This window comes from Artibeus jamaicensis, unplaced genomic scaffold (assembly GCF_021234435.1).
Source record: "Artibeus jamaicensis isolate MK-2021 breed Jamaican fruit bat unplaced genomic scaffold, CSHL_Jam_final scaffold_537, whole genome shotgun sequence".
NCBI classification, from domain to species: Eukaryota; Metazoa; Chordata; class Mammalia; order Chiroptera; family Phyllostomidae; genus Artibeus; species Artibeus jamaicensis.
The window spans coordinates 8,437,341-8,464,920 of NW_026522047.1; the positions used below are offsets into that span (position 1 = coordinate 8,437,341).

The 27,580-nt window shown below is 37.2% G+C and overlaps 1 protein-coding gene across 3 annotated transcripts in view; it reads right to left on the bottom strand.

Annotated features, from left to right (window-relative positions):
* The window catches only part of SCLT1 (sodium channel and clathrin linker 1), a 95,003-nt gene extending 70,374 nt beyond the window's left edge, over positions 1-24,629 (bottom strand). For all 3 annotated transcript variants that reach the window (XM_037129879.2, XM_037129878.2, XM_053658521.1), the window contains exons 1-7: positions 24,115-24,629; positions 16,953-17,020; positions 10,943-11,001; positions 10,331-10,403; positions 5,228-5,283; positions 3,820-3,955; positions 1,064-1,186 (exon numbers count right to left, since the gene is read on the bottom strand). In XM_037129879.2, the coding sequence (XP_036985774.2) occupies positions 1,064-1,186; positions 3,820-3,955; positions 5,228-5,283; positions 10,331-10,403; positions 10,943-11,001; positions 16,953-17,020; positions 24,115-24,148 (549 nt within the window). In that variant the 5' untranslated portion in view covers positions 24,149-24,629. The remainder of the gene's footprint in view (positions 1-1,063; positions 1,187-3,819; positions 3,956-5,227; positions 5,284-10,330; positions 10,404-10,942; positions 11,002-16,952; positions 17,021-24,114) is intronic.
* Between the last annotated feature and the right edge of the window lie 2,951 nt (positions 24,630-27,580).

Genomic DNA, 27,580 nt, shown 5'->3' on the forward strand with positions numbered 1-27,580 from the left:
TAAAGAAACAACCTTGAAGAACATACTTATATTAGAAATGGTCTCTATACGTCAGCGGCAACAGTCTATGAGTCAGATCACACGGGTTACTTTTAAACCAGGGCATAGAGTGAAAAGTTATTTCATAAACTGCAAAGCACCATGTAAGTACTGTTGTGACTTCTTCAGGTAGAAAGGCCATTGGGATTGAAGTTACTCCACAGTTTTCAATGCACCTCGCAGAAAAAGGGCAAATTAAAGGGTAAGGGAAGTGGTTTTCTGAAGGATGAACGACCCTGTGCTATGGGGGTTCTTGTCAACAGAAGTGTGAAGTGAAACTGACACGTCCACTCTGGAAGAATATAGAACGGGTGTCAAACTCATCTTCACATCAGCCTTATGGTTACCTTCAAACGGCTGAGTGCAACTCTAGGACTGTATAAATGTCACTACTCCTTAATAGTTAAGCGAGAGTTTGGTGCTGTTGCCAGGTAGAAACAAAGTGCCAGGCCGGGTAAAACCAGGTGGAGGGCTGGATTCAGGCCTTGTGTTTGCCATCTGTGATATAAAATGATTCTTGTTTTGGATAAAAAGAAGTCTTTAAGGAGTCACTGAGATCCTTTCCTATGGTAAAGTTCTATTCTGATTAATTTCTGTTAGACACACACTTGAAATCTATTTTAGTAAAAGGTCACATTTAAAGGTGTCGATGTTCATTTTACATAGTGTTGTCATTATAGTTGAACAAATTTCTTCATTGGTCACGATCCAATGAGCAGTTTTGCTCTTTTAAGCCTGGTAGGAAACCAAGAATATAAAAGCTTTAGAAGCCCATTTATACATAATAATCTAATAGCTGCTTCTTAACACTAAACATGGCTTTCACTGCTGTGCACATTCTCACACCCCATACACACCAGGAACTGCTATGATTATCTGTTCAGAAGACCTCTAGCCACCAAAGATCTGTTTATTGTTAACCTAAATGACACATTAGAAACACAGGCATTCCTCTCCAAACCCGAGTTTTTCCAGAATGCGATTTCTTACTGATATAAAAGAAAACTGTGATACCCAAGATTACCTTTTGTTTTTGACTTTCAGCTACATAAATCTGGGCCTCAGTCATGTGTTCCTGGTAAAGTTTCTGCAGTCGGTTCAGCTCCTGAGAAACGGTCTGCCAGAGTTCCACGGCCTGATTTTTTTCCTGTGAAACAAAAATATTTGAGAACTCATTAACTTATTAGCAGGCCATGGTGTAGTACAAAATAACCATATTCTTTTATAGAATAAGTTCTTCTATCTAAAGTAACAAAAATAAAATTTTGTGAAGATGGTATAATTGTAATATTAAAAATATTTTTAGAGAGAGGGGAAAGGAGGCAGAGAGGGAGAGAAACATCAATGTCAAAGAGAAAGATTGATAGGTTGCCTCTCAGATGCCCCGTGAGTGGAACTCAAGCCGCAACCCAGGCACATGTCCTGCCCTGACCGGGAATCGAACAGGTGACCCTCTGCCTTGTGGGGACGGTGCCCACCCAGCTGAGCCACACCAGGCAGGGCTGACTGCAATGTTTTTTTGATGATATGAAGCTGTATTAGTAATTTAGAGAATAAAACAGAAGATGAAAATTTCTTTCCTTCAAATTTTCCTTAGATTTCATAGGTAAAATTAAAATCCTTAAATCAGAGATATGGATTAAACCACTCTCCTTCCTCATCAATAGAGTGTAAGCCTTAGCAATTACTGATAATGAAAATTGCCCCAGTAAAGCAAGTACAGGACTTTTTGTGATTGTAGAATAAATGTTTATTGTAGAAAATTAGGAAAACACAGAAAAATAGAGAAGAAAATAAGAATTACCTATAATTTTACCACTAACAGTAAATATTACTAACATTTGATTATAATCATGTTTGTAAATGTTGGATGTACTGATGTTTATAAATGTGATTCTGGGGGAAATTTTTGTATTTTTTTCTTTGAACAAAATTGGAAATCATATAGTGTACTCTCTGCATTATACTATTTTCAGTTGGTATTTATAATGAGAATCTTCTCAAGTCATTACTCTTTCAATATAGCAATTCTCAAAGTGTGGTATGGGGATCCCTGAAGTCAAAATTATGTTTGTAATGAAACAAATCATTTGCTGTGTGGACTCTCATCTTCTGTTGGCAGCACAGTGGAGTTTCCCAGGGTCTGTAAGACGTGGTGTGTGATGCTCTCATCACTCCGATGGCCACCAGAATGTGTTCTTATGCCCCCATTCATTTAAAAAATGTCTGCTTAAATCTGTAACACAATAAAAACTGATAACCTACCTACAAACACAAAAAGCTCTTTGGGGTCCTTAATAATTCTTAAGTCTCCTGAAGAGCAGTTCTGAAACCAAAGAGTTTGAGAAACGCTAAGTGAGCAGAAAGCGTTGTTTTCTCCCTAGAGACCTGAAAACTGAAGTTCGAGCCATGGGCATAGGTTTCCTCAGCAACTAATGGCAGAGTCAGAAAGAAACCTTCGTGGAAAAACCTGCAGCTAATCTGCTTTTCCTTTAAACATTTTTTTGGGTAACTTATTGATTTTAGAGACAGAAGGTGGGGGAGAGACATCAATTTGTTGTTCCACTTATTTATGCACACATTGGTTGCTTCTGGTATCAGTATGCCCCCTGACTGGGGCTCGAACTGGGAACTTTGGCCTGTAAGGACAATGCTCTAACCAACTGCGCTATTCGGCCAGGGCTGCTTTTCCCCTTTTGACTGCTCAAACTTGGACCTCAACAAATCTTCTATGAAATACCTGATCCAAATGCAGCAAAAAAGTGAGACCTTTTGCCCCACATCTTGTGATGTGGAGGCAGAGAGACAAAAGATAGGAGAAGAAAAGGGTAAGGAATGGGAGTATGGTTTTAAAAAGTAGAGCTGAAAAATTTGGTTAGAAAAGAATAAGTAATTTTCAAGTTTTAATAAAATTTAGCACTGGAAATTACAGCAACAAAACTACCATAGAGAGATGCTTTTTAGAGACAAGCTAATTTTTAAAATTTTGTTTTTGAAACTACAATATAGTAGTTTGAAACTGCAAACTACTACATATTTCTTCTGCATACATATTTGTAAGTCCTTCTGATAACATTGGTCTAGAGCAAAGTAAAAAACACAATTTCCTCACATTTCTGCCTTCTAGGGCCTTTCCAACTCCTTTCCTTTACAGATGAAAAAAATCTGTGCTAAATACATGCTCCTGATATCAAGGTAAATACAACCTATCTGATTAACATAAAATGCTGCTTTCACAAGTAAACAATTCCAAAACCAAATTTCTGAGGAAAAAAAATATTTGACTTTTCACAGATAACTATAAAATAAAAATTACTACTGAACACAGAATATTCATAACATGGCTTATCAAATATTTCAGTACAATGAGGGAAGATAAAACAAGAAAGAACATATTTCTAGAAGTATCATTTTTGAAAAATATAATTCCATAATCTTTGTAAATGGAAGAAAATAAAGAAATTAAAAAAAAAACAAATTTAGGAAAGTGGATAACTGATGATTTTTCTCTTTAAAAATATCCTTTCACATTAAAATATTTTATAAAATAAATTCATGTCCCAGCTTTATGAGTCAATTAAAATATATATTTGACAAGTATATTTATAACAATCAGGGTATTATTTAAAAGGTTGGTTACATGTTAATTATTGTGTAAATTGTAGAAAATTGTGTTCACGATTTTGTTACTGTGCTATCATAATTCATAAATAATGATTAACATGGATTTTTAAAAACTGTTTATTCAGAAACTAATTAAAAAATATATACATCACTCACTTGATTGGCTAGTTGTAATTGTTCTTGAAGATTCTTGACTGTTTCATCATCTATATATATATCACTTTTCATCTCAATGCCAAGGGGAAGGGCCTCCAACTGGTTTTCAACAGCATCTTTTAATTCACTGTGCAGCCTTCGGGAAAAATGGTCAACACAGCAATCATCTAAATTCACTTTACTAACACTAATTAAGGTTTCAGGGTTAATTAAATAAACATTTGGGTTAAAACAGAATTCTTTACTATAAAGATAATTTTTAAGCACACCTCAAAAATTATAAGTTTTTAATTACCATTCAATATTGTGCTTTTAGAATAAAAGCATTATCTTACAATTTCAAATGCATTAAATTGGAAATAATTAATTCAAGTCTAATTCAGTTTTTCCTAGGGAGTTTTTAAATTTTCAAAAAGGTAAAATTCAGGTATCACATTTTAATTGATAAAACAAGACATTCAGATAGACATTTAAAATGTGATAGTGTTTTCTTTTAGTATATTAAATGGAAATGGGATATTAAATCTTATAGAATTATTTGTTATTTTCTTTACTGTGTTTCACAAAACGTATTTGACATTTTACTCATCTTGAGTTAGTGATCAGACAATGAAACTGTTGCTAGTTATAAAATACAGATTACTGAGGCTTTTTAAAGCACATTCTTACATGACTTGACTGTAATTCTGAAAACCTTAAATTCAATGTAAAATTAATATTAAACTATCAGATAGTTCATACTTTAAAACAGCTAAAAAAGCAAAGGAATGTACAAATTAAGAGACTGATTATTTTATTTTAAAATTATACAAAGCTAGGAGAAAAAAGTTTTATAATATCATAAAAATTTCAAAACTGCATATAATTGTAAGCATAAAACATGATTTACTATTAACACAAATAACTGAAAACTGAACAATGTATTATTACAAATGCGTACACATATAAAAACTTTTAAACACAAGAACATGACAAGTAAATATTCAAGGCCGGGTTCACCTCTTGCAGAGGGAAGGAGGATGGGCTGGAGAAGGAACACATGGGCAGATGCCCCAATTTGGTGACATAATGGCTCTTAAGTTGGGTGGGTGCTTGACAGGTTTTTGTTTTATCTATATGTTCCATAACAATAATTGCTAACATTTAAAAAATGCTTATCATGTAGCCTATTTCATGTACTTTACAGATGAAGAACCTACAGTACAAAGAGGCTAAGTGACATGTCCAGGGCCACAGCTAGTAAGCAATGGAGCCGGGAACCAAACTAGAAATCAGGCCCGAGACACCATACTCATAACTGTACAAGTACAGTTACACTATATAAATATACTTATTATATAAATAAAATCTCAAAGAACAATAAAACTTATCCGAGACAATAAGAACCAATAGTTACGTGATACAGTACCTCTCATTTTCCTTGATGACAGTTTCAAGTTGCAGTTTCATCTCACCCATCTGTTTCTAAAGGAATAAAATGCAGCTGTGGTCATACATTTCCCAGACAATCAGATCTCTACTAAGTCATCCATTCATACGCAAGCAGTCATATTCTATGGCCCTAGTCCCCAAATGAGAAATAATTGTTCTTTACTTCGAACAAGCAATATTAAATATGAATATATTAATGATACACAAATCTTAAAACATTCATTCTGAACAGAATATATAGAAAAGTACTTTATATAACAAATTGAGATAGGTTTTAAATGTGATTCTTATGACTTGCAGATGATTACAGAAAAAAGAGATTAAAGATATCATTATGTCACTAGAACAAGTATCAGATGCTTCCTTTACCATGAATATATATTTCAATTAATTCACCTTCATTTAGGTGGAGCCTAAATAGGCACTTGTATTTCAAAAAGTAAAATATTAATAGTGAAAAAAAAGTCAAGATCTTTAGCATTTATTCTTCCAGTTTCTGATTCACAACTTTTACTAATTGTCTAAACTCTCTGCACTACATGAGGCTGTTATGGTAAACCAATGTGGTCACTAACATGTACTTGGGAAGGAAAGAAGGAAAAAGATGACTAAAATACAAAGAAGAATAAAATATATACTATAAAGGGATGAGATGAAGATTTGATTAATTTCCTCTGAAAGGATAAAGGGGTAATAGGATTTCAGTACAAAAGGACAAGGCATTTCAGGTAGAAAGAAGTATAACTAACAGCAACCCAGCAAAAAATACAGCTAACACAAGAGTGACAGTCAGCTGTCCATAAGGGTGAGTGGGAAATGAAGTGCAGGAAGAAGGCCATGTGAAATCCAGTTAAACCCAACTCCTGATCATCCCGTTAGTCTTGACTGGGTACCGAGGCTAGAGGAGAGGAGCCAAGCAGGAGGGAGCCCAGCAAGGAGAGGTGGAAACGCTGATGCTCCCCGCCTCCCTCCCTTCCTGCAGAAGCTCAGGGCAGCTTGGCCTCAGAACTCAGTAGCAGCCAATTCTGCCTACAAAACTAGCTGGGAAGAGGAACCTTTCCCAGGCCCCTGTTGTGCCTGAATTACAAATCAAAATGAATGAATTTGCTACCAGATAACCGAGATCCAAGCTTGCGTGCAGCAATGGCAGTGAGAGAGAGAATTAAAAAGATGAGCGGCAGACTTTGAAAGCCATGCTACCTAGGAGGTCTGGACTTTAGTGCGGCAGTTATCCCCACTTTGAAATTAAACAAACACACTAACTAATTGATCTTTACAAGTTGCAAAAATGTCAGAATACTTTGAAAAGTATTCTTATTACTCAAATAATTCTCAGGTAGGATCTATATGCACCTGCCAGGATTAAAGGTGGATCGTTACTGCCAGGCCAAATGTTTTTCAGTGTAAAACATTCCCAAACACTTAGCAGTTGGAAGGAAACTAAATCTCAGCAGTACCTCTCACATCATCAAATTTCCTCCTGTTATTTACATTTTCTGGAAGGAAAAATCTTTCAAATAGAGAATTATAGCAATACTTTTCTTGCTTTGAAGACATTCTATTTTTTGACTGGGTCAATAAAATAAGTCTTAAGTACTAGTTCTGATCAATAATATCTGTGTGAGCTGGTGTTCCTAGAAGTAGCTATCAGCATCTTTTCATATCTCTAAAAGTAGCAACTGTTCTTATCATAGACCCTTGGGCTTTCAGCTTCTCTCCTGTCATTAATTCAGCACTATCAATCCTAAATGGAGAACACCAAATGAAAAATGAAGTTAAACCCTTAGTAAAATGGCCAATCAAAGAGACATATAAATCAGATAGTTATGAAAAATTAAACTTTTAAAAGTTTAATTTCATGATAACAAGCTATTTCATTTTGTAACAATCAAATCCACATACGTCATTATAGCAAATCCAAGAGAGTGAATTTAGCAGAAACTTAAAGCACACTAGTCCTAAAAATAAAAGCAAAATGCCATTTGTGCAAAAGAGCTTTTTGTTGCTACTGTCAAATAGAAAGATTAAAGGACATTACTATGGTTGGCTCAAAAGTTAAATGAGCACAGGCTAAAGAGCACTCACAGTAAAGATGAGGGAAACCCTTAACTTGTGATAAACTGCAAATGTAATGAGATGTTTGTTTTTGAAATTTGGTTCTACAGAACCACTTTATAAGTTTGCATATTAGAAGAATGAACTTAGAAATGAAAAACATAAATAACTTCAAATGAAATGAAAGAACTTTATTTAAACTTTTTTGTTGTTGTTGTTCAGGTACAGTTGTCTCCATTTTTCCCCCCACCACTATCCCCACCACAGCCATCCCCACCTCCCACCCCGCTTTGGTTTTGTCCATGTGTCCTTTATACATGTTCCTGAAAACCCTTCCTCCTTCTCCCCCCACTATCCCCTCCCACCTCCCCTCTGCTTACTGTCAGTTGGTTCTTAATTTCAATGTCTCTGGTTATATTTTGCTTGCCTATTTGTTTTGTTGATTAGATTCCACTTATAGGTCAGATGATATGGTATTTGACTTTTACTGCCTGGCTTATTTCACTTAGCATAATGATCTCCATGTCCATTCATGCTGTTGCAAAGGGTAGGAGCTCCTTCTTTCTCTCTGCTGCATAGTATTCCATTTTGTAAATGTACCACAGGGTTTTGATCCCCTCATTTACTGATGGGCACTTAGGTTGCTTCCAGCACTTGGCTATTGTGAATTGTGCTCCTATGAACACTGGGGTGCATAGGTTCTTATGAATTGGTGTTTCAGGATTCTTAGGGCATAATCCCAGCAGAGGAATTGCCGGGTCAAAAGGCAGGTCCATTTTTAGTTTTCTGAGGAAATTCCACACTATTTTCCATAGTGACTGTGTCAGTCTGCATTCCTGCCAACAGTGCACTAGGACTCCCTTTTCTCTGCATCCTCTCCAACACTTGCTGTTTGTTGATTTGTTTATGATGGCCATTCTCACTGGTGTGAGTGATATCTCATTGTGGTTTTCATTTGCATCTCTCTGATGGCTAGTGATGCTGAGCATCCTTTCATGTGTCTCTGGGTCCTCTGTATGTCCTCCTGGGAGAAGTGTCTGTTCAAGTCCTTTGCCCATTTTTTAATTGGGTTGTTTGTCTTCCTGGAGTGGAGTTGTGTGAGTTCTTTCTTTATTTTGGAGATCAAACCCTTGTCTAAGGCATTACTGGCAAATATGTTTTCCCATATGGTTGGTTCTCTTTTCATTTTAATGCTGTTTTCTTTAGCCATGCAGAAGCTTTTTACTTTGATAAGATACTATTTGCTTATTCTTCCCTTTCTGTCCCTTGCTTTAGGGGACATATCAGTGAAAATATTGCTATGTGAAATATCTGAGATTTTCCTGCCTATGTTCTCCTCTAGGACTTTTATGGCATCACAACTTATAATGAGTCTTTTACCCATTTTGAATTTATGTTTGTGTATGGTATAAGTTGGTGATCAGGTTTCATTTTTTTTTTTGCATGTAGCTGTCCAGTTCTCCCAACACCATTTGTTGAAGAGGCTATTTTTACTCTATTTAATGCTTCTACCCCTTTGTTGAATACTGATTGACTGCAGAGACTTGGGTTTATTTCTGGGCTGTCTAATCTGTCCCATTGGTCTATGCGTCTGTTCTTATGCCACTACCAGGCTGTTTTGATTATAGCGGCCTTGTAATACATTTTGATATCAGGTATTGTGATCTCTCCTACTTTTTTCTTCTTTCTCAAAATTGCTGAGGCTATTTGGGGTTGTTTATGGTTCCATATAAACTTTTGAAATGTTTGTTTTATATCTGTGAAATATGTCATTGGTACTTTAATAGGGATTGCATTGAATCTATAAATTGCTTTGGGTAATATGGACATTTTTATGATGTTAATTCTTAATGAAAGAACTTCATTTTTCAAAGATATAAGCATTGTGTGTTCTTTTAGTAAAGCCACATATCAAACCATTATTTTATAAATAGCAGACTGTTATATTAGCTCTAATCATCTTGTCCAATAAGTGCTGACATTTGTTTATACAACAAAAATTGAGGGCCTACTATGTGCTAGAGTCCAAAGCACATGGTGGGCTCTCTTGCTGTCAATGCATGAAAAGAAAAGAAAGAGATATAAAGCCCTTAGTGTCTGCCATGTTCATAGCCCTTATCTGAAAAAGTCAGTCTCAGGGGGTAGTTTTTATATAATGTTGTTATATGTTCTTTTATTTGCATTCAATTAAGGCTAGCCAGCTACTCTTATCACCACTAAACTGATGCAAAGATTGGTATTGGAGCCAAACACAAAGATGACTATGTTAAAACCCTAAGACATCATCACTTGGTGGGCTTACCTGGAGACACATACCATCTATTTAAGAAACGCTTCTACTGTATGGTTATCCAGTAATCAAAAAAGCCAAAATTTGAGGGGGAAAATGAAGAAAACATTTTCAAGTCAAAGAAACAGGTTATAGATGTTAGGTATACTCTAAAACTGTAGCCAGCTGAAATTCAGATAGTAACCCAAATAATAATGTGCCGTGTTTTTCTCATTCTCCCTGAGCCTGCTGCAGGGACCCATGATGATAATCCGTCCATATAACAGCTTCCTCCATTTCCCACTCCTCTTCTAAAATAATAAAAGCTTTTAGAAAAAAGCTGGACCAGCTTAAGCCTATATTAGAAATGGATCAATAGCTTCTAAGATCTGATAGACATAATATTTGAAATTCAGAAAATAATTTATTCTCAAAATAATGGGAAACACAGATGAAATGACAGTAGAGAAAGGTCTAAACGAGGGGAGATGGTTTTGGGTCTTCCTGAGGGAAAACTAAACACGTAAGCAACTGACAGAAAGGGGTGCTTCTACGCATCGAAGAGATGCTCCTGCCGGAGAGCAAGAGCAGGGAAACACTGGATTAAAAGCCAAACTGAAGACACTCTTCGCACACAAAGTACACACACCCTTACAGAGAGCTAAATATTTTCTTCTTATCAAGGTTTTTAAAAAGAAAGGAGTCTACTTTACTATTTTCTATATTACAGAAAGATAAATAACTATGATGTCATACCTGATAATATTTCAGCTGCCCATTTAGCTCTTCCAGTTGCTTATCATACTCAGTAATAAGAGGTGCTAAAATGCTAAAGAAAGAATATAAAAACATAAGGCACGTTCTGTTCAACCTGGTTTAGTAAATATGTAACTTATGAAATAAATTGGACATCAGAACATCTATTCTTATTATAATTTTGCCAACAGCAATCAATACTTTGCCTTTTTCCTAAACCAGGGGGTCTCAACCTTAGCTCAATCAGTATTTTGTGCTGAATCGTCTTTGTTGCAGGGAGCGGATCTGTGCACTGTAGTTGTTCAGCGGTACCCCTGGCCTCTGCCCAATAGATGCCAGCAGCACCCTGACCCTCCGCAGTTCTGAAGAGCAAAAGTGTGTCCAGACCTTGTCAAATACCTGGGGTGGCGAGGGAGGCAAAGCACCCCAGTGGAGAGCTCCCGCCTAGACTGTAACACTGGGTAGCTTTTCTTTTCAATTCGATGACAGATCATTCAAACCCATTACTATATAGCAGACCACAGAATACACATTCCTAACACTAAAGGAATTATTTTTGCAATAATTAAGTGTAATTAAGAAAATCATATTTTTCTGGTAACTCCACCTTACCTTTGGTTGACAACTGAGTTTCCTAAAACGTCATCCCCCTCTCCTTTAAAGGCAGCATTCTGTGAAAGAAAACACTTCCTCTTAAAATGTTTTCTCAGGTCATTCCAGCTGAAACTGACAGTAACTTAAAACTAAATACGATTAAAATGTTTGTAACCTTAGAACATCTATTAATGCAATGAAAAAGAAGAGAAAAAGTCATCTCATCTGATGTTAAAAATGTATTTGGTAAATTTAAAAACCCATACACAATAAAAACTCTTGGCATACTAAAAATAGAAAGAACTTTCTCAAATTGTTAAAAAAAAATCTACCACAAACCTACTTCAATTACTGTTGTTCATGATGAAGCATCAGAAACACTGCATTAAATTCATTATATATATGGCTGCTTCCTCATCATCACTAAAGTTCAGTCTGTACTAGAGGTTCTAGTCAATGCAATCTGTCATGTGAGCAGGTCAAAGATTTAAAGGTTGAACGAGAAGGTAAAATATTATTAGATTGGCCAAAAAGTCTGTTATGCTTTTTTCTGCAATTTTTCATTTCCTACAATAACTTTATTGATTTGGACATTTTAAGAATATTGGCTGTCTTCCACTATAAGCTTCTAGTGGATAGAGAATGGGGTGCTGTTTAAACATCTTCCGATGCCTAAGACGGCCCCACAGCAAAGAATTATTTGGCCAAAATGTTGATAGTACCAAGAAAATTCACAAGTCCCTGGTGACACATTCAATCAGTCACAGCACCTTCTCCATACACTGCACAAGTTTTTTTTATGCTTTCCTTGCATTTTTAATTTTTTTGAAATACTAAAGCATAATATGCCAAACGTTACATATCTTCTTCCATCTTCAATATTAAAATGGCTACACAAAAATTAACCCATTTTGGTGTTGTTTTTAAATGCGTGCTGCTATGACAGCTGTCACAACGCAATCTAACAAAATTGTTTTGAATGAAGTTAAAGACAACTAAGCAGTACTGGAGACATATGGAAAAAAATGTAATGGACTCTTTGGCCAACCCGATTATTATTTACAGACAATTTGACCATTAACATAGAATCTACCAATTATTAGAGCTAATAAGAGAGTACACTAAGTCACCAGATGAAATTATTAGAGCTAATAAGAGAGTACACTAAGTCACCAACATGAAAAAGTGGCTTTTCCAAATACTAGCAATAATTAGAAAATGTCATAGAAAAAGAACCCTATTCATTACTGTAACAAAAGGTAGTACTTAATAAATAAAAACAACCAAAAAATGCTGCAGCAACTTCGCTGAAACAGTAACTATACCTCAGGACATAAAAGAAGATCTGAATAAGCTGGATACCATCCCATACTCACGGAAGTGTGGAATAGTCAATATTGTTAGTATATTTATTCTCTAAAATTCACTGCAACTGCAATAAAATTTCAAAAAAAATCCAATAGAAGAACTTATAAAACTTGATTAAACAGCTCTTCAAGTTCTGCTGTATGAGTAAATGTGCAAGAATAGGTCAGATAATCCAGCAAAGCAGGGGAGGGAAGGAGGAAGAACTTGCCCTTCTACACAGCAAATCACTATGTTAGAGGGATTAAAACAATATGGTACAGACACAGTAACAAACAGAACAATATTGGAAATCAAAAAATAGGTTCAAGTTTTTATAGGTGTGTGATAAATGAAAAGTGAAATTATTACTGAATGGACAAAATACTGCTTTCCAACTAATAACATTGAGTATCAAAAATAAATTAGCTTCCAGCAATACTAAGTGGAGAAAATGAATTTCAGATAGAGTAAAGATCCAAAATTTTAAAAATATTTAACAATTATTGAAAGAAAATGTGTTGTTGACCTTGGGGTAGAGAAAGCTTTCTTAAGCTCCCAAACTAAAGATGCCTTTTGTCTGTCTCGTTCAGCAACCATCCAAGCAGTGCTTGGCACACTCTCACTCAAAACACATCTTCCAGCTGGAAAACACAAGCATTGCAATCTAGTAACAGAAGGACTGACATATTTCATGTCTAAACTTAAAACTTCTATACAGCCAAAGGCACCATAGGTGAAGTTAAAATGCCAGCAAAACATGTCAGCATGTAGCATGACCAAAAATTCAGTATCTTGTACAAAGATGGAGGAATAGTCAAGCACAGGGAGATGTATGACAATGTTCAGTGTGGCATTTATTGTAATAAAAAAGAGAAAAAAGTCCCTCCATAGGATAACTGAAAAATAATGCAACAAGATCCTGTAAGTAGTTCAAGGACTTAACAAGATTTATACATATCAACATGGATATATCACAAAAATCAAGAGGTCAGTTCTGTGGGTGGGGGGAGTGGGACTGAGGGGAACAATGAGGGATTCAAAGGGATTTTTAAGGGATCTGTAGTTTTCTGGGATTTTTTTGATGGAAAAAGGTATTCATGATCACATACACAATTAAAAACTAATAAAAGGCACAGCTGAAAGAAGCCTCTGAATTCCAAAGTTTTACGTAACTGATTTTCAACATCGTAACTCTGTAAACACTTATTTTACTTCCTGCGTCAAGGGCCCATGTCAGGCACAGGAGGTCATACAAAGAGAACCAATGCGCGGTCCTTCACGTAAGGTAGGACGCAGAGGTGAAGAAGGGAGGGGCAAATAAACAGGAAACTGCAGTAATAAGAGTGAAGACACGCTATGTAAGATGCACAGAATGGGAGAATGGGTAGAGAAAAGGAAGACCTTTTTTATTCAAGTTCTACATACACATAGAAAAGCACACATACACCACTTGCAAATACACCACTTAGTTTCACAAAGTGCCTGGACCAGCGCAACGAAAACTCAGATCAAGAAGGGGAAGAGAAGCAGCCTTCACATTTGCACAGTGGGTAGGGTACTATGTTAACAGAAATGTGTGCATATTGGTAGCACGGACTTCACTTCGCATTTCATGTCTGTGGAAACATCAAATCAAAGCACACAGTTCTGATAAGCGAAAGTTTAGTGAACTTGGTGCCATGCAAAGTGAAATAAATTCCTGAAAAAGGTCTTTTCTTATGGGTCTACCCAGGACGACACTGAAGACCACTAGGGCCAGGTTCTAACAGTGACGGTCCCGATGGACTCGCCCACAGGCAGCGCTGAGAGCTGTTCCCCATCTTTGCCAACACTCGGATGCACGCCTTTCACTTCAGTCAGTAGATGTGTAGCAGGACGTCACTGCTGTTTTAGTTTGCATTTATCTGACAAACAACAAGGCCGAACACCTTTTTATAACTTTGTTGAACAACATGACGTTACATGTTCAAGTCTTTCGCCTGTTTTTCTGAGTATTTTTTGATATTCATTTTTTTAAATTTTATTTAGTTATTTTTCAAGTACAGTTTTTTTGTGATATTCATTTGAAGAGATTTTTTATATAATCTAGCATGAGTTTTTCCCAGACTGCCAGTATGTTTTGCCACTTACAGCTTGGCTTTATTTTCTTACCGATGTCTTTTAACAAATTCTTTCATTTTGACTTAGTCCACTTTATCATTTTATTTCTGATGATTGTTTTTTGTTATTTTACCTTACACATTTGGATACACAATCAATTCAGAAGTAATATTTGAGAATAGTATGAGTAAGGATCAAGATTAATTTCTTTTCCTAAATGGAAATCTGATATGGGTAGAGTGATTTCTGAACTCTAGTCTGTTCAACTGGTTTCCTTTTCTATCCTTAGTGTCACGCTGTCTTAATTTTTAGAGCTTTACTAGTATCTGTTCTCCAGCTTTGCTATTCTTAAGATTGTCTTAGCTCTTCTTAGCCTTTGCATATAAATTTTGAAAATAGCTTCAGAAGTTTGAAGAAAAAAATCCTACTAACATTTTGATTGAAATTTTGTTGAATGCAATTAATAAACCTTACAACCTATGAACACAGGACATCCTTATACTTATTTCATTTTTCTTTAATTTTATCAATGTTTTATAGTTTTCCAGTCTTACATACTTTACATTAGAACTATTCCTAAAGATTTAATATTTTTACGCTACTCTATGTAGCATTGTTATTTTAAGTTTCATTATCAATTTGATTATTGCTACTTACAGAAATAAAGTTAACCTTGTAATTTTGCCTCGTATTCAAAGAAACTGTAAGGTTCATTTATTAAGTCTATTTTAAGATTTTTTTATATTCTACATATACAATCTTATTTTCTGCAAATAATGATAGTTATTTCCTCCTTTCAGTTTTTATGTATTGTTCTTGCTCAGACTTTAGCATGATGCTGAGTAAAAGTGATCTTAGCATGCGTTCTTGCTTCATTTCCATTCCCAGGGGGAAACTCTTCAACCTTTCAGTGCAATGCATATCTAGTTTTTTGAAACTAGCGTTTTCAAACTGAAGAAGTTTCTTTCTATTCCTAGTTTGCTGAAAATTTTTATCATCATAGAGAACTGAACTTTGATAATTATTTTCTAGATCTCTTGAGATAGACAATTTTCTTCCTTTTCCTGCCATTATGGTGATTTGCACTGATTTATTTTCAAACATGAAACCACCTTTATATTGCTCTCATATTACTTCCCCTCTCACTCCTGCAAGCCACGCAGTGAAAGGTAAGACCCACGATGAGTGGAGTCTTGAGACAGCCACATGTTCTGGGCCCGTGGACTGCCTGGGAAGCCTCAGCAGCAACACTATACTACCACTGCGAACAAGAGACAGGAATGAAGGTACGATTGTATGACTACAGTAATAGCAGAGAAGGACGTATACTTTCAGAGAATTAAAGCTAATTGCACCACAGAGTACACTATTAAGTGGGTGAAGATGTGCCCCTACCGGGTATGTTACCATTAGGCTTTGACAAATTATAACCACAATGCATAATGCAGGTACATTTAAAGAGCTGACCGGAGTCATTGTTTTATCTGGCATAATCTTCCTTCATAATTGAATCAGCCATAGCTTCCAGTAGGTATGATGCAACGCACCATGCCCAGAAGTCTTCTCTGGCTTTAAAATCAATCGTATGTTTGAATCCTCCCTTTAGGCATATTTTATAAGACACTAAGCAGAAGCAAAAGAACCTAAGAATCAGACCAAAGTTTAGAAGCCACTGGATTATGAAAGATTCTCTGTCACCTACATGTTAATAGTTAGTTCAAATGTGTATAACAGACAACATAAGAAAAACAATATGATTAACACAGTGAATAGCGAAAGGCTATTTTCAAGACCCTTGGACTCTGAGTCTGGTCTTTGGAAATAAAAACAAAGAGCAGTAGTTAAATGCTGAGTATACATTAGAGTAAAAAAAAATGTATAAGGATAAATACACTCAAGGCAACCAAAATATAAAGAAGTATTTTTTAATTCTTTAAAAAGAACTTTCTTGTTAATACCTTAAAAACAATTTCAGTTTAATTATAGGATTCACTTACGTTGAAATCAAAACACTTCTTTATTAATTCAGTAAACATCTATCACTAATCTAGGAGCAAGAGTTTTTCTTTCAACATTTTGTAACTCAGAGTTCACCAACAGGTACCTTATGGGTTAAAGAGATTTAAATACAATATTCATATAGAAAAACAGAAAAACACACTCAGGGAAAAGATATATTTAAAACAATGTCATATATTATTTACTATTCTGAGTTAGTCTGTTGTAATTTATAACAACTTAGAGTTAAAGTTTATAACTGGCTGTATCCTGAAAAGCAATTTTAGAATGCTTCAGAACAATGATGTATTCTCATTTTAGAACTCAGACATTTTAACAACATCCATAATATGTAAGCTGTAACTCTGTAAAAAAGGGGCAATTTTTATGGTCGAATAATTTACACTCATCAAACAAAAACAAGCTTTCCTCTTTATAAGAATCAAAATTGTAAGTAAAATCTCAAAGCACTGTAGGCAGAATCACATGAGAATAATCCGAAGTGGAATTTATTTCACTTCATATTTGTGTAAATATATTTGCAACCAGAATGAACCAGTTAGACCTTAATTAATTTACATACCTGTACTGTTGAATATTTGGAAAGATCTTCCATTTGATATGGCCTAAGAACTTCATTTAGTCTTTGATCTAAAAAATAAAAATAGAAAAAGGAAAACCAATTTGTAGTTCATTGGGTAGTGTTCAATTTTTAGAAACTAGAAATAGATGTTACTGTGTGATATACCAATTCAAAACTGCTAGTCTTCATTGCTTCTCAAAATGAAACAAATCATCAATTTCAACACTCCATGTCAGGGTTTAAGATTAGGGCACCTTCTACATACCTAAAACTGACTATCGCCAAAGGGGAAAAGAACAGTTGCAAAGAACTAAATTTTCTGATCTCATAAATTTTAATTTTCTATCTCTGCTAGTTTTCTCTTTAGGTTAGCAGAAGTCAAAAAATATGCTGCACAATTATTTTAAAATTTTTGCTACTAGAAGTAAAAAGAGTTGGAAAGATTAGCTGTAGCCATATTCTTTAGAACGGTTAAAATCTGTTGAAGTTCTTTTCCAGGACAAACCCACACATTGAGGAGAAACTGCAGGATGAAGAATTCAAATTAAGCAGGAGTAGGCAAGACATGATGGGGAAGGAGGTCCAAAATAAAGCCAAGAGCTCTCGGTCAGTATTGTGCAAGATGGTATTTTTGCAGAACACAGTACCCAATAAATGTACAATATGCATTGTTTCAAGATCACCTGGGACATTTAAAACTGAAATGGGGCAAGTCTCAACAACTTTCAAAAGACTGAAGGTAAAGACTGAAGCTAAGGACAGCATGTTAAATAGTTCAATTAAAGTGCAATAGAAAACCAAAAAGCAAAGGGAAAATCTCCATAAACTCTGTAGTTAAAAAAACTACTTATCAATAACCCACAGGTCTCAGGAGAAATTGCTAAACAAATTTGAAAGTGTTGTGAACTGAATGGTAGTGAAAATGTAATACCTTGAAATCAGCTTAATGAGCAATATACATCTTTAATTGCATGGGGCAGAAGAAAAGGTCGATGAACTACATATCCATCCCCACAAATTAGAAAAAGAGCAGCAAGTTGAACCCAGAGAAGTGAAGTGGAGGAAATCACAAATATTAGTCGCTCCAAAAAAGAAACAGAAAATAAGCAGACCAAAAAGAGGATCAACAAATATAATCATCTCAAAAGTTTTAGAAAAAGCATCTGATGACATTCAAGATATATTCATGATAAAGATTTAGAAATGTAGGAATAAAAGTCAACTTCCTTAATATGGTGGATTCCTCCATGAACAGACAACAAGTATCATACCTAAGGGTGAAAATGTTGAAAAATTTCCCTTGGGAATTGGGAATGGCAAAAATAAATTCTTTTGACATGTATTCACACTCTACTGGAGGTCTAGGTTAACACAATAAGGCAAGTAAAAGGAATAAAAGGTATAAGGACTTAAAAAAGAAAAGGTTGTCATTATTTATAGATACAGTGTTTAAGTGGTGAACGGTAAAGAATAGGAAGATAAATTCTTAGAATCAGTAAGTTTAGCAAGGTTGTTGGATGCAAGTTAATACATAAAAGATAATTAGATTTCTAGATACTGACAACATAGAGTTAGAAGATAATAAAAGGTAGCATTTAAAGTTTAAAAAATATCAATATCTGGAAATAAATCTATCAAAAGATGTGTAAGACTCTTGCATAGAAAACTATGAAGCACGTGGGAGATAAAGATGTGAGTAAGCAGACAGACACGGCTTACAGGAGTCAGTATTGTCAAAGTATCAGTTCTCTACAAACTCATCTCTAGGTCAGTGCAATCCCAATTAATGATCCCTAAGAGGATTTTTCAGAAATTTAGAAGTAGCTTCTGAAGTATAGATGGAAATGCACTGAAAACAACTCAGACATTTTTGTGAAGTAAGAACAGGGCAACAGGAACACTTGCTGTATCAGATAACAGAATTTATCACAGAACTACAGTAATTTAGGTAGCATGGTAGTCATATAAGAATAAACAAAACTGACCAATGGGAGAGAGAACTCACGGCTACATTCGCGTGTGTGTGAGCACCTGAACTGTGATCAAAGCGGCTCTCCAGAGCAGCGTGGGAGAAAGAGTAATCTTTCTGGAAGTGGTTCTGGGTCAACTGGACATCCTCACAGAAGAGAGTAAAACATCATCGATAAAAATCAATTCTAGGCGAAATGAAGATCAACTTGTGAGTGTAAACAAACCCAAGAAGAGAACAGAGGGAAACCTTTATAGCCAGGGGTAAGGAAAGAGTTCTAAATCAGAAAACAAAAAGCACTGGCCATAACAGAAAACGGATAAACTGGGCCACGTTAAAATGAAGTACTTCTGTTCATCACAATGAGACCATTAAAAGAGTCAAAATGCCAGCTGTAAACACAGATATTTCCAACCCATGTATCTGACAAAGGGCTTATATCTAAACTACATAAAAAATTCCAACAACTAAAAGGCAGACGACACTATAGAAAAGTGGTGACATGACTTGACGGGCACTTCCCAAAAAGGTTCCCTGATGGCTAATAAACATAAAAAAGCTGCCTAACCTTACTAGGCACCAGAAAATACAGATTAAAGTGACAATAAAATAAAGACTTAAAATTAGAAAACAAATGTTGGTGACAAGGTAGAAGAAAGAAAAGAAAGAGGGAGTGTAAACTAGTACAACTTTAAATTTAAACATACACATAATTCCTAGGAAGAGACCCAATCAAAATGCATGCACTTGCGGACCAAAGGTCATGACAAAAAAAGGTAGATGGCCTTTATTGATAAGCATTATTCTCAATGGCCCCAAACTGGAAACAAATGCAAATATCCATCAAAAGAAAAACGGACAGCTTTGACTGGTGTGGCTCTGTTCGCTGGGAATTGTTCTGCAAAGCACAGGGTCACCAGTTCAATTCCCAGTCAAGGCACGGCAGGTGCCTGGGTTGTGAGTATGGTTCCCAGTCCAGGCAAAAACATGGATGTTTTTCTCCCTCTCTGTCTCCCTCCCTGCCCCTCTCTATAAAATAAATAAATAAAATCTTAAAAAAAAAAAAAAAAAAGAAAATCAGTAAATGTGACACATTGAAAAACTGGAACCCTCTAGGAATGAAATTAACAAAGTTCATCTGTATGCAAGAATATGGATAAATCTCAAACATATGATAATATTGAATGAAAAGAGCCAAATACATAAGGATACCCAGTTTATGGTTTAATTTATATAAAGTTAAAACACAGGTACCACTGAACTTCAGTATAAAGTTAAGACACTGGTTATCCTCAATTATCTTTGAGGAGGACATTATGAGTACAAGAGGGCTTGCTTCTGGGGTCCTCGCATTCTTGACCTGGGATGTAGTTACCTGACTTTTGAACTTTGTAATAATTCACTTAGTTTTAAACTTGTTTTCTTTCCTTTTCCGTATATGTCATATGGAGGCAATATTTCCCTGGCTGGTTGGAGCTAAGGTCCTGTAACCGGCTGGGGCACACGCCTGGCCTGCGGGTTCGGTTCATGGTCTGGGGGGCTATGAGTGGAGACCAATAGGTGCTTCCCTCTCACATCACTGTTTCTCTCTCTTCCTTCCCCTTTTTCTAAAAGTAGTGAAAAAATGTGCTTGGGTGAGGATAAAATAATTTTTTAAACAAACTTTAAGGAAATAAAATTTAATGATATGTAAAAAAGATACATCGAGACCAAGAGGAGTTTATCCTCCAAAAAGAAAAGGGCTCAACGTCTGAAATTTAGTCAATGTATATCATCCTATTAACAAACTGAAAATAAAAACAACATCTTATCTTAAATGCAGAAAAATCATTTGAAAAAGTCTTATATCCATTCTGACAAAAACTCTCAGAAAACTAGGAATAGAAAGGAACATTCTCAATCTATTAAGTACATCAGTGAAAAACCTACAGTTAATATCATACTTAATTTTGAGAGGCAGATGTTTTCTCCCCAATACTAGGACCAAGACAAGGATGTCCACTCCACTGTATTAAAGGTTTTAATCAGTGCAATAAGGCAGGAAAATGAAATGAAAGGCATTTAAATTGGAAAGGATGAAGTAAAACCATCTTTATTTACAAGAAAAAAATGTTGTCTATGCAGAAAATCTAATGGATTTTACAAAAAATCTACTAGAATAAGTGAGTTTAGAAAGCCTGGATGGTACAGCTGGCAAAAAAAGAGAAAAAGATTTTGATATAGTAGCAATGATAAATCAAAAAATGAGAGTAAAAGAATAATGTCATTTATAATAGTATCAAAAACAGTAATACACAGGGATAAATCTGACAAAAGATGTGCAAAACCTATGTATTAAAAACTATAAAATATTGCTGAGAGAAATTAATGAAGAGATATGTGAATGGACATATACCTTTTCATTGATCAGCGAACTCAGTCTCATTAAGATATGAATTTTATACAAATTGATCAATAGGTTCAATGTAATGCCTATCAAAATCCAAGCATCATTTTTGTAGAAATTGACAAGCTGCTTTTAAAATTTATGTGAAAGTGCAAAGGACCTAGGATAGCCAAAAGAACTGTGAAAAAGAACAAATTTGAAAAGGCTAATAACACTATGTGATTTTAAGATTTATTATAAAACTTCAAACAGATTAATGGTACAGAACTAGAGTCCAGGAATGACCTTACACGCATACAGACAACTGGTTTTTACCAAAGGTGCAAAGGTCTCCAATGGAGAAAGCATATTCTTTTCAACTGGGCATCTACATGCAAAAAAGCGAGCCTTGACCCTTACCCTCCACCTGGATAAATTTAACTCAAAAGGGACCATAGATCTAAATGTATAACTTAAAACTACAAAACTTCTACAAGAAAACATAAAGGAAAATCTCTGCAGCCTTGGGTTAGGTAAAGGTTTCTTAGATAAGACACAGATCCACAAAAAAACCAAATCAATGAATGGAGCTTCATCAAAATTAGAAAGTTTCTGCTCTGTGAGAGACACTGTTTAGAGAATGAAAGGGAAAAAATGAGCCTACCCCCACTGCCCATCCCCCACTACAAGAATGAAGTCTTCGTTTCCTAGCTTGATAGACAAGTACCTCTTTGAGGAGGCCCCCAAGAACGATCAGATCACCCCTCTCAGGTGGAGGTGGAAGAATGGTGCAAATATGCTAGTTGTTCACTAGAAGACTGGTTGGTGTGGAACTGGCGGTAGTTATGATGGGTGAAGCTGACGCTTTATCACGAACAGGCAGTGTAATGTAGCGCTGCCTGGTGAAGAGCACCAAATCCAAGTGGAACAAGTGAGAAAGAGGCAACTCAGAGCAACAGAAGCCAATGTAGAGCAGGTCAGAGGTAGGTGGGAGAAGGGAAGCCATCTATGTTTACCTAGCTGGTGGTTAGGTGGTTCCCCTAATAAGGGAACTACCAGTTAAAGGAAAAAAGTGGGGGTGGGGTCATCAACATCCACCTTCGATTCTCATCTCTTTGTGCAAACAATTTCTGGAACAAGCACAGTTATTCCAAACCTCTCAGCCTATGCTGCTTCTGCCCCCTGAAACTCCCTCCTTCCACTCAACTTGTCTTCTAGTAAATGACCATTTTTCCCCCCGGCAAAATAATTTACTATGCTTTTACTGTCTTAGTTCTGTTTTTTTTTTTTTTTTTTTTTACTTCAATTTTATCTAAGAATTCAGGCTGGTTCATTCCCACCAAATTCAGTTTCTGACTGCCTCCTTATGGAGGGGGGATATTCCCATTTCAAACCTGAGAATAATGCTAACGTTAAAGTATCGTTATTGTGTCATTGAAGATTTTAGATAATACATACTGTGCACTTTATATGTGCTAGACACCATGCTGAGTGCTGTATTTGCATCATCGCCTTTAATCCACAGAACAATCCCATGGGGTTATTGTGCTATTTACACCCACTTTACAACAAGAAAACTGAGGCACAGGTTACTAAGTGACATACCCAAGGTCATATATCCAAGCTCTTTCCAAAGACCTGGAAAGAGCATGAGCTAAGGTGCAAGTCCAGACAGACTGAATCCAGAGCCTTAGTCCTTCACCACTGGTCTAGTATGCTTCCAAAATGGAACCTGCCATTTTTTCCCCCATCTTCCCTGTTGCTCAAGCCAAAAATCTGGTTATGCTTTACATCTTTCTCCCAAATCCCCAAATCTCCAATCTCACTGTGCCAACCTTAGTTCATTCTTACCTACATGACAATCACCTAACTGTGCTGTGCTTTCCAAATCACAAGCTGATCATGTAATTCTCAAGTGATTTCTTTTCAGTGGTTTCTGCAACCCATGTGGTGGTCCAAATTCCTCAACATGTGGTGGGCAAGGCCCTTTATCACCTAGCCCTGTTGTTCCCATTCAGCTGCACTTGTCACTTCTCTGTATAAACCGTATTCCATCCAAGCCAACCTCCTTGCAAGTCATTAACTAAGCATAGTCTAATCCCCTCAACAGTATTGCAAATACTGTTCTATTTGCGGTGCACTGCAAACTCATATTAGTACTTCAGATATCAGCCCAATGACACCTTCCTTGACAACATTTAATGGTAAGTCTGTACTAATTAGTATCTGCTTAGCGCTATGTGTCAGATACCTAAATCCTTTACAAATTTCAACACTAATTTAATCATACCAACAACCCTATGAAAAAACTGAAGCAAAGGAGTTAGCAGTTGCTGCCACTTTAGTGCATTTATAGAATTTATATATTTCTCTTCTCGAATTGAATTCCTGGAGGGTAGCATTGTCCTCTTCATTTTGGTAGCAGCTATGCCTGTGTAGCATTGGCACATAATTGGAAAAAAAGAGGCTCTCAATAAACGTCCACGAACAAATGGCCGGAGCGCTGCCTCTAGGTTCTAACTGCGGACTCGAACACCCTTCCTGGCCACTGCCCTCGAATTTCCCCAGAGCCTGTGCGCAGCATAACAAACGTGTTTAGTGTCTATAGCAAAGTCCCGCGGGAGCTTAAGGAACCTACAAGTGTTCACCAAATGGTTCTGCTGACGTATATACACATCCTCGTATATTCCACCAAGACTTTTCTGCAGCTGACTTAAGTTTTCACCATTTTCCACGCACCCAACGGGCATTCACAAAATAGTTGGTCAACCATCACATTAAATATTACATATAAGAATTCCCAACAAAGGAATGTGGAGCTTACTTACTTTTCTCACTCAGAGAGTCGCTTTCTGTGGCCATTTGGACAAAATTTGAGCCTGGATCTTTACTACCTTGACTTTCCTCAAAGTGACAGAGCTCGCTGTGCCGGAAAACAAAACGACCGCGCCGCTGCTGCTGAGGCTGTCCAGCGGCGTAATCAGCATCCTACTCGCGCGGTGTCCGCAGGAGCCGCGCCCCCTCCTCCCGAGTCCCAGTCGAGTTCCTGGCTCAGGAGAGAGACTTCAGATTTCAGGTTTGCTCGGGACCCGCTAAGTGCATTCTGTTCTGCATTTACACAAATCCCAGCCGGGTGGGTTCGGGACCAGGAGGGATACAGGCGTCCCGCGGGTCACTTGAGTCCGGTCCGGCACCTTGGAGAGCGCGGAGACACCCGGCGGGAAGTCTGGCGAGGGTGCCCTTCGCAGAGTGAGTGGCGATCTCAGCAGGGCCGAGGCTAGTTGCGGAAGTCCACTCGGCCCGCCTTGCCACTTTGAAACGGGTGCCCGGACCGCTCCTTGGAGACGGTGACGCCTCGTGCGTCATCACGCCGGCGTCAGCGCTTACGCCATCACGCTTCCTAGCGTCGGGGCCCCCCCCCCCCCCCATGCTATTGGCTATTTGTCAAGAGGTGAACAGGGGCTGGGAATGTAGATGACAACTAGCTGAGCCAGCAAAGTGGCCGCGGAAAGCTGGCGAGCCTGCGTCTTCAGGTGGCTGGACCTTGCTGCTTTTTTGTTTATTTGATTTTTTAAAGATTCCCCCTCCCCCGCCAATGTACACGTGGGTAGGTCATTAAGTCCATGTTTTCAATTCCCCAGTACCTTTGATACTTAGCCCTCCTGTACTGGGAGAACGCATTCCCCAAAGTGGGTGGCTGGAAAGACTCTAGGGTTCTGAGACTAGGGGGACCCCAGACTGGCATCTTTGGAGATCTCCACCAAGGCTGACCCTCGGGAGGATTTCTGAGTAATCCTCAGATTACCAAGGGCTTGGTAATCCCCAGAAGCCAAGTACCGTGGTGCCCTGCGTATGTCTTTGGAGAAAGGAGACAGATGTTGTTTAAATATTTAACTGTGGCTATGAGACATGTAGTTAGAAGTCCTCCAAAGGTCCTGCAAATTCAGCAGTTGTTTCTTTAGAGATAACTTTGCTTCCATTAAAAAAAAATAGAGGAAAGACAAAAGTTACATTTTTGCAAGAAAAGAATTAGGCAAAACTTTTATGGTTGGATTAGTATTCCCATTATTAAAATTTTACTTTGTCTGGATTTAAACCTTATTTTTTTTCAAGTCATCATTGGAATATTCCAATGATAGTAATAAAAATGTTGACTTGAAGCTAGCCACTAGTTTTAGTGCTTTTTAGTAGATTGTGTTTTTATGGAAGTAGTTCCATTAAACAGACATATCGTGGATGTAACTCAATTTAGTTAAAAAAATATATTTTATTGATTATGCCATTAGTTGTTCTATTCCCCCCTTCATTCCCCTCCACCCTGCACACCCACTCCGCCACCATCCCCCTCTTTAGAATATGACCACGTGTCTCAAGTTCTTTAGATTCCATATTTCCCATACTGTTCTTGCCCTCCCCCTATTTTCTACCTATCATCTATGCTACTTATTCTCTGTACTTTCTCCTCCTTCTCCTCCTCCCATTCCCCTATTGCTAACTCTCCATGTGATCTTCATTTCTATGGTTCTGCTCCTGATCTAACTGTCCTCTTAGTTTGCTTTTGTTTTAGGTGTGGTTATTAATAACTGTGATTTTGCTTCCTTTCACTGTTCATCTTTTTTATCTTCTTTTTCTTAGGTAAGTCCCTTTAACATTTCATATAATAAGGGCTTGGTGATGATGAACTCCTTGAATTTGATCTTATCTGAGAAGCACTTTATCTGCCCTTCTATTCTGAATGAAAGCTTTGCTGGATAGAGCAATCTTGGATGTAGGTCTTTGGATTTCATGACTTGGAATACTTCCTTCCAGCCCCTTCTTGCCTGTAAGGTCTCTTCGGAGAAATCAGCTGACAGTCTGTTGGGAACTCCTTTGTAGGTGACTGTCCCCTTATCTCTTGCTGCTTCTAGGATTCTCTCCTTCATTTGAATCTTGGCTAATATAATTATATGATGTGCCTTGGTGTGTTCCTTCTTGGGTCCAACTTCTTTGGGACTCTGAGCTTCCTGGATTTCCTGGAAGTCCATTTCCTTTGCCAGACTGGGGAAGTTCTCCTTTATTATTTGTTTAAACAAGTTTTTCACTTGCTCTTTCTCTTTCCCCTCTGGTACTCCTATAATTTGGATGTTGGAATGTTTAGAGATGTCCTGAAGGTTCCTAAGGCTCTCCTCATTTTTTTGAATTCTCGTTTCTTTATACTTTTCTATTTGGTAATTTTTTTCTTTCTTTTGGTCCACTCCCTTGATTTGAATCCCAGTTTCCTTTCCATCACTATTGGTTTCCTGTGCATTTCCCTTCATTTCAAGTAGGTTAGCCTTCATTTGTTCCTCTAATTTGTGACTATAACCAACCAGTTCTGTGAGGATCCTGATCACCAGTGTTTTGAACTGTGCATCTGATAGGTTGGCTATTTCTTGGTCACTTAGAGTTATGGGCTCTGGGGCTTTGAGTTCTTCTGGAGCCATAATGTTTTGGTCTGTTCTCGCCTATTACATATGAGGGGCGGAGCCCTAGGTGTTCACCAGGGCGGGGCTGCCCAGGTCGCTGGTTTGTGACGCTGTATGTGGGGGCGGAGACAAAGTAGGGCAGTGGCGGCAATGGCGGTCCTGCCTGGGCCCGAGCGGTGTGTCTCACTGCTTGCTCCTTTGCCTCATTTATCTGCGCGGGAATGTGTGACTGCGGTCAGCCCGCCGCCTTGCACCCTCACTGGGTCTGCCCGTCGCAACCCCACGCCTGGGATCCACCAACCGCTGCCCATGCACCGGGGTCCATCTGGCTGAGTTTTCCTGCGATACCCCGCTCCACTGGTGGCTCTGCCCCTTACCGGTCCGGCTGAACGGTTCGTTGTAGTTGGACTTCCGTATAGTTCAATTTTCTGTCTTTTGGTTGCATTTTTGTTAATAAAACGTCGTTGTCTTTAAACTTGGTTGTGCCAGGAGGTACAGTGTTTCCACCTTTGCCTTCATCTTGGCCAGAAGTCCTAGCTTTCTTTTTAACAGTTGATTTTTGTTGTCTGGAAAAAGAAATGGAGTGTGCAAGTTCCAAGTCTTTGAAAAGTCAGTGTATGACTTTTTCTTCATGAACTTCTCTTTGACTTCCCAAGGACTTGCTTGTAACTTCTCCTACATTTGAACCAGTACATTATCATATTGTGGTTTAAATTGGCACGAAAGAAGTAGTTATAAACTTGACACAACATTCACACTAAAAGTTGATAAGTTATATTAGTGTTTGTGAAAGCAAAGAGCACTTCCTGGATACATTGAATCCTATGTAGAAACATAAGTCCATAGTGTC